Here is a 12500-nt window from a genome sequence, read left to right on the forward strand (position 1 = left end):
CCTCCTTTAAGACGTGCACTTAAGCGAATGTGTTTTCACATGGTGAATAGTGGTGCTAATAGTGGTGAAAAAAAGAGTGGAATTCAAGTGGCACTTCCTTAGATCTCTTCAGATCTCTCCAAAATGGAATTCACATCCTGGAATTCTTGTCTTTAAATTTCCAGCCGGACAGAGTGAAAGGAAAGAGAAAACGGAGAGATGCTTTCTAGGAGAGGGGGAGAGAGGAGAACACACACACACACACACACACACAGAAAAGGGGGCTGTGGTGTTGAGATCTGGCAGACGGCACTTCACCTCTAGTGGGTCAAGAGAGTAAGTGGCTCCTGAGTTGTGCCTCTACGGCTGCTGACGCGGGGCGAGCTGTGACGACATAGGGCTGAGGGCTCTAGTGTACTCTGCTCTACACACAGACACACACACACAGACACACACACACACACACACACACAGGTTTGTCCATCATAGGATTATGAAGAACACACACATTGACATGACATTGTTGCTTGTTGTCTTGCACTTCTGTCTCTACAGCATGACTTTGTCCACCTTCTCGGCTTCTGAGACGGTCGTTCCATCCCATATATAACGAGGCTACGCCGGGTGGAGGGACGCTCTAGAGCAAGACTTTCCCAAGACTTCAGCTCTATGTTGACGCTTCAGTCAGAGGGTTTTTCAGGCGTTTCTTTTGCCCATCCTTTTCGCGATTGCTGCCCATTCCTCAGTTCACCAAAGAAGATGTTCTTTAGGCCAGAGGAGTCAGGGCATCCTGGTCACAGGGCCAGCCCCCCTGAGTACCTTCTGAAGTAGGGAGTGGATGTTCAGCCCCCCTGAGTACCTTCTGAAGTAGGGAGGGGATGTTCATGTTAAGTAGGGAGGGGATGTTCATGTTAAGTAGGGAGTGGATTTCATGTTAAGTAGGGAGTGGATGTTCAGCATACTGGAACGCTTGAGGGACTGCCAATGGATCCTCAGCAGCTTTCTCAGACAGTTCAGATGGTCGTGGTTCAGTTTGCTCCCCAAGTTTCACACTGTGAAGGCTCAGGAGGTAGAGCTGCCGTCTAATGATTGCAAGGTTGTCGGTTCGGTCGTTCGCTCCCCGGCTGTCCACGTGTCGAGGTGTCCTTGGGCAAGACACTGAACCCCAAATTGCTTCCAATGAGTGGGTCGGCGCCTTGCATGGTAGCTTGCCGCCATTGGTGTGTATATGTGTGTATGTGAATGGGTGAATGAGAGGCCGTTGTAAAGTGCTTCGGAAAAGCGTGTGGTGAGGGTTGGTCAGATGATTGGCTTGGTAAACCTTGAGTTTCGTTTTTCCGACTGGACGCCTCTCCTCTCCCACACTGTATCACATGGACGGCCAGGGGTTGCAGTTACCGTGGCGATCCTGTTGTTGATTTCAACATCAATGTGAACAGCACGGGACAGGGTGGCTGCCAAGATAGGCGACATCGTCCATCACAGATAGCTTTTGATCCATGGTTGGAATACACACACACACACACACACACACACACACACACATATATTGCCCCTCGCCACCATAACTCACACCGCCTGGCGGCCATAGTGCCGGTTGCCCGGCAACTGTTCTGTGACATCATCCCCCTCCCAGAGGGGGTTTCCATGTTTGACAGGCCCCACATCATCCAGCGGGGTTGTCAGGGAGACGTGCATATCCCTCTCCCCGTTGCCGTGACGTCCGCACACACACTGCCGTTCCCTGAGGCGCTAGAGTGGCTCGGAACAGTGAGGTTGTCGCGGCGACGGGGCGTTGCTCTCGTCCTGAACTGCACCAGTCTCAGCCACACACGGCTATCAATGAGGTTCCCTGTCATGAGCTGTCATAGGCCTGTCATAGACCTGTCATAACCCGCCCGCTGTGCCTACCCCACCCAGGATATCTCTATCCAGTCGCACCCTGTCAGTCTTTGTACAGTACACACACACACAACCCAGATTGGACATGCCAGCACCCTGAAGAAAAGGTCAAAGCCCTAACGTATTTTTTATTTGTTCAGAGCTGTCTTTTTTCAATTGAGAGCATCCCCATACATTCACATTCAAATCTGACATGGCCTATTAAGCACAGGATTGATTTGTAAATAAAAGAGAGAGCGTGTTAGCCCCAGGAAGGTCAAACCGCTTTCCATGCAATCACCAGGAGGAGAAGATACACAACTTTGCTTCGCTGCTCTCGTCTCACCCCCTGATGAATTTAGTCAGATTGGTATTGGAGCACAAGGGCCCATTATTGTCAGATCACAGGGGCTTTTTCTTCCTGCCCGGAGCCCCCCATGCACTCTCTGGACGGATAAGTGGCTTTGTGTGCAAACAGTAGCTCAGCCGTAACCAGGTGTAATTAGTGGGGGGAGAGAAAAAGGAAGCGAATCTCACTTACCCGTAGAATCTCCTCCACGCAGCTGGAGTCATTGGAAAGGCTGACCTGCACACAGAAGAAAAGGACTCTTGTTAGGGGAGGTAGAATGAAGAAGAAGAACAAAAAACAAAAAAAGAAAGAAAGAGAGAGAGAGAGGGTAAAAAAAAGATTGTTTCAAAGGACAGTAGCCAAGAGGGCCTTAGGAAGACTGACGTAATGCTTGAACGGAGGATCATTAGAATGTTCTCTGTCCAAATAGAGAAAGGAGGATGAAAGATAGAAGAAAGAAAAAACGGAATATTTGATTTCTTTTTTCTCCACAGACGTAAAATAAATAAATAAATACATATTGAGTGGTATTTATTATTCACAGACAGACAGCACAGATAGGTCTATCTATTCTGGGTGGCGATGACTATTGTGGGATGACATCACCCCTAAAGGCTCACTAACAGTCTTAGGTAATCAGACGGTATGAGCCAAAATACACATCGCACACACTCTCACACTCACACTCACACACACACACACACACACACACACACACACACACACACACACACACACACACACACACACACACACAGACACAGACACAGACACACACAGACACACTAACAGCCCAGACACAGAAGAAGCCAGAACAGGCCAAGACCAGGTCAGATCAATCTTAGCCTAGGGGCTAGAATACGCCAGCAGTTTATATTTATAAAACAATACCTCATCACTTTATCCCATGCAGAAAGGCCTGATAGACTGGCTGTAATGGTAATAATGCCTATATTACAAGCGGAACAATTGACTAGCCGTGGCGAAGCCATGAAGTCACCATGAAGTCATCGTTGAAGACAGGCTGACATGATGAACAACAACCTCTATTCAATATGCCACCTGGCTGGACTACGTTGGCAAAACATGTCTTGCTCATCCAAAACTGACCTAATGGCATCTAAAGAGATAATTAACACATGTGCGTATGACCTAATGGCCCTTCTTCAGAGAGCGTTGTATGATAAATGGCAGGTCCGACACACGATTTGTTGTTTTATGTCAATGTCACTCAATAACTAATGTTTCCTTTTGTTTGCCAGAACCAAGAAAAAAAAGAAAGAAAAAAAAACATATAATAAAACAATATTATATGTTATAGTATTTGACCATGTCAGTGGATCCTCAGGCATAATGATGATGATGATCTGGTAGTTTGATGATGATATCATGCCACCCTCTCGCTCTGCCTCCCTCAGCCTCCCTCTCCCTCCTTCTACCTCCCTCTGCCTCCCTCTGCCTCCCTCAGCCTCCCTTTGCCTCCCTCTGCCTCCCTCTGCCTCCCTTTGCCTCCCTCAGCCTCCCTCTGCCTCCCCTAGCCTCCCTCAGCCTCCCTCAGCCTCCCTTAGCCTCCCTCAGCCTCCCTCTGCCTCCCTCTCCCTCCCTCTGCCTACCTTAGCCTCCCTTAGCCTCCCTTACGGCCAAGCTCCACCTGCTGCGTTGCGTCAACTCGCCATCTGCGTTGCGTCAACTTCCCGTTGTCCAAGCTCCACCTACTGCGTTCTACTAACAACCAATAGGCTATACAATTATAACCAACAACTACAATTGTAAATATACAATTGGTCTCATTGTGACGTCTGCGTCCACCGTCAAAAATCTAACTTTTTTGAATGTCTACTTTTGAAGCAGCCATCGGACGCAACGCAACGCTGACGCAACGCAGCAGGTGGAGCACCTTTCATTGATTACAATGCATTTGATCCCAATTTCGGACGCAACGCACATTTGACGCAACGCTCGATGGCCATGGTGGAGCTTGGCCGTTAGCCTCCCTCAGCCTCCTTTAGCCTCCCTCTCCCTCCCTCTGCCTCTCTGTGCCTCCCTCAGCCTCTTTCTGCCTCCCTTAGCCTCCCTCAGTCTCCCTCTGCCTCTCTCTGCCTCTCTCTGCCTCCCTCTGCCAGGGAGATCAGCTCTGCTCGCCCCAGGCATAGCTAGGGGCAATGCTCTGTCTGGAAAGGTCAGTGGGCAGAGGAGGGGAGTTTGTCAGATGAACATCGATGGGGAAGGAAGGGGTGTGTGTGTGTGTGTGTGTGTGTGTTTGTGTGTGTGTGTTTGTGTGCAGGACCACATCCCCCACATATTTCCCATGGCTGATCTGTCATGTTCCTACACCTCACACACACACACACACACACACACACACACACACACACACACACACACACACACACACACACACACAAACACACACACACACACACACACACACACACACACACACAGCCTCTTCTCTTTAAAGTAACAGCCACTATTGAATTGAGCATCGAGCAAAACGTAAATCACATGCATGAAATGCATCTACAGCTGAACACTCAATTAAATAAAACACTACTGCGGAAGACCTTGTTAATCGAAGACCTGGAGAAATGTAATTAGTAAAACTAGTAAGAACTGTGTGTCAGTGGAATCTTTCTCAGGTGCGATTGCTTGTGTCTTACTGTTTATAGCTGTGCCACACTGCACAGGGCCAGTCCACTGAGTAGCAGTACTGTAAACAGGCATCCTAATTCATCCCAGATCCCACAAGAGGAGATTGAGTCCGTAGGAGCTTTGTAAACAAGCTCACAGACAGACATAAACTTCCTGTTCTCTCACCAGCAGCACATAATATCCTGTTCCCATAGAAACCGTGTGTTCGCACTCCTTGTGGCTCTAATCAGATGTTGTTGCTCTCTCATTGTCCTGCCTGGCACTGATATCTGACATGTTACAGAGGGGGGAGCTTATTATACACACACACACACACACACACACACAGACACACACATACTCACACACTCACACACACTCACACACACGCACACACACACACACACACACACACACACACACATACACACACACACACACACACACACACACAACGGGGTTCATATCCCAGTGACCTGTGGTGAACGCTACACACTATTTACACACTCACTCTCCCTGCTCAACGCCTGCCTCTGTCTCTCTCTCTCTCTCTCTCTCTCTCTCTCTCTCTCTCTCTTTCTCTCTCTCTCTCTCGCCCTGATCTCAAATGTCAACCATATCAAGAGGGAAGCCTGCTCTGTGACAAAGTGTTTACACCATCTTACAGCTTCAGATTGCTGGGATCAAGTCAGATGTGGCCGATATCGGGGGTGTTGTTGTTGACGCTCCATTGTCACGGCTGTGATACTGGAGCGAATGCGAGTGGGGTGAGGCAGAAAGATTGTCACGTGCGGCGAGCTGCCTGACAACAAATTGTGACATTTGGTGAATTCAGATAGCATTTGACAAATGTGATTAAACCAGACAATGCATTTGCTGCGGCGAGGAGTAGCGTGCGTTGCGTGTTGGTGTCTGCATTCGTGCGTCTGCGTTTGTTTACACCCGCATTAAAGCAAACAGGAGTCACCTTCATTTCTCACAGTCCCGAAAGTTATTTTACAAAATGGCTAGGACAGAACTATCCAGCTGAGATCTTATTTCCGCTCCCAGGCAGGGTCCTCTGTGTACCTGCCGTTCCAGGGAGATTGAATGGGGCTTACAAATGACGTCTCGGCGATAGTCAATTTCCCCATGTGAATAAAATGTTGTGCACGTTGTTGCCGTGTTCCCAGAATAGCTTGGTTCCATGAACATAATGTAAACAATATGTAAAAAATATCATATTGGTGCAGATAGTATATTGGTGCAGATACAGTAGTAGACTTGGGGAGGCTGGTGGAGGGAGGAATTGGAGGACGCGCTCATGGCATGGGGTTTTTGATACCATTCCTCATTGCATTCTATGCATTACAAATGTAATACTATGCACTCCGATTTCTCCGTCCACCAGCCTCCCCCATAGCAGACACGGCCTAGTAGAAATGTGGACAGAGTACTAATTCCATGCATGATCCTTATATCACGAGGGATTGAAATTACTAGAGAAAACCCTTATTGAATATTGAACAGTACAATACTGCATGTTTTAATCACAGTAAGGCAACTAATTGTATCTTTGCTGTGATGAATTTAACATGGTTGTGCTTTTTTCACTTCACAGGGAAAAAAACAGCTTTTTTAATTGGTTGATGCAGGGATCACTGGAATTGTCATTAATCTCACTAATAGTTCTTTGTTTTTTTGGGGGGGCAGGGCTCGGGAGTGGAAAGAAAGGGAAAAATAAAGGGGGAAAAAATGTGTCAGTCACCTCGTTCTGCAAGACTGCAGAAACCTTTCAGGGAAAAAGAAGACCTATTCCTTTGAATGATGTGTGGATCGGGGGGAATATTGCAGAGGCAATTACTGGGGCAGAAATCCGTTTTCTCTGAAATAGCTGTTCAGAAACCGTCTGCGCATCAACAACAGATAAGATGTATTAGGGCCCCCTTTCTCTGGAGAAAAAAAAACCCCACACACACTATCAAAGTGGCACAGGGCTCTGATGCTCTCTGCACAGCTCAAATTGTGCTTAAAATGTGGAAGAACGGCTCCAGGAACAAAATAGGTAGATTTGAACACGAGATGAGAGCGACTCAGAGACTCTCGTTCTCTCTGTCTCTGCTTCTGACGGATGGATGAATAAACAAGGCAAAAAACATGATAGATGACAGCAAAAAGGGACACATATATAGACAGTCACATAGTGCAGTCGGCACACTCCATGGACTGACTGATTCACAGAGAGAGAGATGAATAGAGGAACTTGATCAAAAAGGAGTTTCTTCTTTTTTTTTCAGGTCTACGACAAAGACCAAGCAAGCTATGACTTGCTTTATCGAAAAAGGCAGGTTTTGGTGTTCCTACTGGGGAAAGTTGCACTCAACCACCAGTTCCATCAATAAATATGATGGTTCCTTATGGCTGTAATCCAACAACCAGCTTAAGGAGTCCTCGGGGCATTTCTGATTCATTTCATTTATTTTTTTCAAAAAGAAGAAATAGCCACAGCAAGAGACCTAGCAATGGACCCCAGGCTCACATGAAAGGGTACTTGGACTACAGATGACCTTAGTTTATCCTAGCCTGGCCTAGCCTACTATCTCTCAGTTCGCACACATGCACGCATGCACGCACGCACGCACACACAACACACACACACACACACACACACACACACACACACACACACACACACACACATACACACACACACACACACACACACACACACACACACACTCACACACACACACACACACACACACACACACACACACACACACACACACACACACACACACACACACACACACACACAGGGACAGGGAAGTGGAGGGGGGGGGGGGCTAATGTTGCCCATGTAAACTGAACACGTTGTCTCAGTGAAGCTGTCAGGAAGCGGCTCTTTGAGCTATCAGCTGAACAGTGGGAGATCTGATTTAGTGGTCCCCTGACAACACAGAGTTCAGCTCTGGACAAGAAACGGAGAGGAAGGTTCTCTCCCCAATCGCTATTGATGCCACACAATGTCACACAGGACAGAACAGTGGAGAAAAATGGTATTCAACATACTATTGTGTAACAATAATGACTGTGGATGATAGCGATCACCAATGTTTCTTCCGAAAGCTTTTGACACGACGACAAACAGCCAATCCCACGCTGCCCTGTTACATTCCGAAAGGACGAGTCGCACAGGCCGCAGACATGACCATACTGTGGCCGTCCCCAGCGACACACGACCGTGATGAGGAGACAAAAACAAGAGAGATGGTTCTGTTGCCCAGTGACTCACTAACACGCTTGTTCCAGCGATTCCACAGCCTCCCTGTCATTCTTCCAGGCGTGCGCCTCAGCCATGTTAATACAGGATCATTGTAATCAGGTACTTCTTCCAGGGGCCCCCTGAATGCTTCCTTCTCCCCCCCATCCACATCATCCTCCATGCTTTTCTTTGGCTCGACGACACTTTTTCTGCCTTTTCCATATTGCTTATTGTGGGGGACCGTTTTTCACACTATCTAATCTGATTTCCACACTTCATTTTCGATGCCTTTTTTGTTGTTGTTGTTGTTGCTACGAAGGCACAGTCGTGCTCATCTCGCACACATCCCCCGCACGCAGGGCCCTCTCAAAACAGCCAGGGCCACTCTGAAGCATTTAGCAGGTTTGTGTGCTGATCAGATACTCTACAGGAACACTGCAACAGGCAGCGACGCACCTCAGGCTATCACAACATACCGTAGCGTGGAAGACTGCTCTCAGGAAAAAAAGAAAAAAAAATCTGGAGTATTCTGGCGGAAGAGGAAAGAAAAGAAATGAGAAAAAGAAATGGGAAGAAAAATAAATTCATTTTCGCCCTCACACATACTGTATGCTCTATTTCTCTCTCTCTCTCAGCCTCTCTCTCTCTCCCTCTCTCTCTCTCTTTATATATACTGTATATATATATACTCCCCTCTTTCCATCTCTCTCTTACCCCCCCCTCCCCCACACCCTCCTTTCTATCATTCTCTCACCCCATTTTTCTCTCTCTTTCTCTATCCCCCAGTGTCTTTTTTTTCCCAGGCCTGCTGGTCTGCCCTGTGGCCTGTGGGACAATGCCATCTTTGTGGGCACGCCAGGGTAGGGGAATGAGGGGCCAATGGACGCTAACAGAGGGAGACATTGGGTGGGCAGGATGGAGGACAGGAGAGGAGAGGAGGGCACGGCGCAGTCCCCCTAACAACCCGTCACCTCTGTTTAGAGTGACGCTGGCAGTAAGGCCAACAGCTCCGCCTGTGGCACCCTGACAGATAGATGGAACAGACACATAGACAAACAGAATGACCCTGATGGTTAGAAAGACAGACAGACAGACAGACAGACAGACAGACCCGGAAGGACAGAAAGAATAAATAGACAGACAGACAAGCGGAAAAACAGAAAGACAGATTGACAGATCTCCACAGATATACGGATAGAAAGACAGAGAAACACACTGGCAAGAGACTGAGAAACACTCAGACACATAATGGTTTCACAGGCATCAATGCCCCCTCCAAAAAAACACCCGTAAACAAGAAGCCAAGCACCTTATGGCTTGATATAGTGGTAGCCTGCAATCCGTCCACCCCACAGGAGCAGCTCACCCCGGAGCTGGGGCTCAGCGTGGAGGTAGCTAGGTATGGTGGTATCTAGGCCAGCCTACACGACACAGCCACTCCCACAGGGACCAGCTCACCCTGGGCCAGAGGCAAGGCACGGACGCAGGTTGGTACGGAAGTACGTAGCCTATAGTAGGCGTGGAGGTAGCTAGGAGTGTTGGTAGCTAGGAGTGAGCGGAGGTAGCTAGGAGTGGAGGTAGCTACCTAGGCGTGGAGGTAGCTAGGAGTGGAGGTAGCTAGCTAGGAGTGGAGGAAGCTAGGAGTGGAGGTAGCTAGCTAGGAGTGGAGGTAGCTAGGAGTGGAGGTAGCTAGGAGTGAGTGGAGGTAGCTAGGAGTGAGTGGAGGTAGCTAGGAGCGGAGGTAGCTAGGAGTGAGTGGCGGTAGCTAGGAGCGGAGGTAGCTAGGAGGGGAGGTAGCTAGGCGTGGAGGTAGCTAGGAGCGGAGGTAGCTAGGAGGGGAGGTAGCTAGGCGTGGAGGTAGCTAGGAGCGGAGGTAGCTAGGTGTGGAGGTAGCTAGGCGTAGAGGTAGCTAGGGCGGCCGGCTCTCCAGCCACCCCCCCAGGGAGCAGCTCACCCTGGGGCTGGGCGTGCAGCTTGCCCGCCTGCCTGCGCCTCAGCCGCCCCCAGCGCTTACACCGCCAAACAGATGGAACAAAGGGGACCTAATTACCATGCAAAGCACAACATCCCTCTGATGCTAGGGGAAGCGTGACCGCAGGGGGGAAGCTAGCTGGTCCCAGTCCCGGGGAAATCTCCCCTTCACCCCCCCCCCCCCCCTGCCCCCACCTCCCATATGACCACCCAGGCATAAAGCAGACAGAGAGAGAGAGAGAGAAAGAGAGAGAGAGAGAGAGTAGAGAGACAGAGAGAGAGAGAGAGAGAGTAGAGAGACAGAGAGAGAGAGAGAGAGAGAGAGAGAGAGAGAGAGAGAGAGAAAGTAGAGAGACAGAGAGACAGAGAGAGAGAATAGGCAGGATGAAGGAAGGAAGAGGGCAGATGATGGGTAATCGCCAGGTACTTTAATTCTATTAATCTTGGTTTGCTAATCATTCTGCATGATGCCGTCAAGCTCCCCTAGAGCAACAACCTTCTCTCTCTCTCTCTCTCTCTCTCTCTCCTCCTGGGATTAGCAATAGGCTCTGTCGGGTATTAACAGATGATACAGTACCGAGCGTGGGACCGGGAGGGGGTGGGGGGGTTAAACAAGGGGAGATTATAATCTCACTCTAGCCTAGGAGAATCCCAGTCCATCATCTGAAAAAGAGATGACCTTTATTTGGACTGCTAAGTGATATGTCGTCGTACGAGGCTGACATCTGAGAGAGAGGGAGATTATGGAGAGGACTACCTGATGCCAGTGTGTGTGTGTGTGTGTGTGTGTGTGTGTGTGTGTGTGTGTGTGTGTGTGTGTGTGTGTGTGTGTGTGTGTGCATGCACGCATGCATACGTGCGTGTGTGTGCGTGCATGTGTGCATGCATGGATGCGTGTGTGTGTGTGTGTGTGCATGTGTGTGTGTGTGTGTGTGTGTGTGTGTGTGTGTAGGTGGAAAATGCTCAGTCTGCTGTAATTAGACCACGCCAGTAAATCCACCTGCTGAACCATGGCCACCAGGGGCCTGACGGTGGTTGGTTATCTTCCAATCGTTCACACAGACAGGAGGAGCATCATCTACCCCACAGAGAATAACACAGGTCTTAACCCATACTGTACAGTGCTTTAATCACCTACTTGTATGGGCAGATCGACTGAAAAGGACATAAGGAGTGTTAAAAAACACACACACACACACACACACACACACACACACATTGACATCAGCTGTGACAAAGCGCCATGTTGTTTCTTTCCCACACCGTCAACCAGCGGAGACGGAGAGGTGAAGAAACGTGGGTGGAGGGGCCGGAGACTTTTTTTTCCACAGCACGGCTCTGTAGCTCCTGTACCTCTCCTACGAGGGGGGGCTGACTCCTGCCCCTGACCTCTCCGTCCCTCCGTCCCTCCGTCCCTCCGTCTCCCTACCTCCGGCGGCTCCGGCGGACAGCGCTGTACCGCTAATGAGAGGCAGCAGTATGTTCCACATGCGTTCCAATTACGCAGGCCCGCCGTCAGCCTGAGTTCCCCCTCTTATCCTAATTATCTGTTACTAATTTAAATTTTGGCTCTGGCTTTTCTGCGAGGGGGAATGATGTTAACGTAAGTGTTGCTGTCAGTCCGAGAGTAATTTGATTTAGGCCCGCGCTGCAGTCCAATTAAATATTCTATTTATGCACAGTATGCAACTTTATTCAGAGTACCCCATCTGCATTTTATCATAACGGTGGCGATGGCGAAAGAGAGAGGGGGGGGGGGGGGAGAAAGAGGGAGGGGGACAGGGTGGGAGGGAGTTATTGTGAGAGAGAGAGAGAGAGAGAGAGAGAGAGAGAGAGAGTGAGTGAGTGAGAGAGAGAAAGAAAGAAAGAGAGTAGAAGAAGATGGGAAGAAGAGAGAGAGAGAGAGAGAGAGAGAGAGAGAGAGAGAGGAGGCAGGGTGGGGGGAGTGATAGAGAGAGAGAGGGGGGGGGAGGGAGAGAGAGAGAGAGGGGTGGGGGGAGGGAGAGAGAGAGAGAGGGGGGGGGGGGGGAGGGAGAGAGAGAGAGAAGAAGAAGATGGTGTGCATGAATCATGTGAAAGGGGCCACTGTGGTTGTCCATAGACAGGTATGGTTTAGGTTGAAGAGCACTGGCGATGGAAATGAGAAGCGATGCAGGTCTGGAGGTCAACGTCTCCAAAGGAGACCAAAACAAGCCACCATAAGAGGTGGGGGGAAAGCTACTCCGAGCCCGGTATACACTGTATGAACTTTATGCACAGTAGGGTAGACCTTGCGTGTATGCGTTGCGTAGGAACTGCGCAGTACAGTGCATGCAATGTTGCCTGGCACCGTATTAAAACAAAATATCAGACGGATCATTTGGACAATCCCCGAATGGCTACACCGACGGACAGTGAGCACCTGCCCACATCGGTGAACCTGAACAACAAACATGTTTGCTGTAA

The 12500-nt window shown here is 49.3% G+C and overlaps 1 protein-coding gene across 1 annotated transcript in view; it reads right to left on the minus strand.

Annotated features, from left to right (window-relative positions):
- Window positions 1–12500, minus strand: part of aff2 (AF4/FMR2 family, member 2) — a gene marked incomplete at both ends in the record, with an annotated part of 174232 nt that overhangs the window by 81048 nt on the left and 80684 nt on the right. Inside the window, one exon of the mRNA XM_080527086.1 lies at window positions 2402–2446. Coding sequence (XP_080383212.1) covers window positions 2402–2446 — 45 coding nt within the window. The remainder of the gene's footprint in view (window positions 1–2401; window positions 2447–12500) is intronic.

The sequence above is a fragment of the Nansenia antarctica genome (assembly GCF_963989245.1).
Source record: "Nansenia antarctica genome assembly, chromosome: 3".
Lineage (NCBI taxonomy): Eukaryota > Metazoa > Chordata > Actinopteri > Argentiniformes > Microstomatidae > Nansenia > Nansenia antarctica.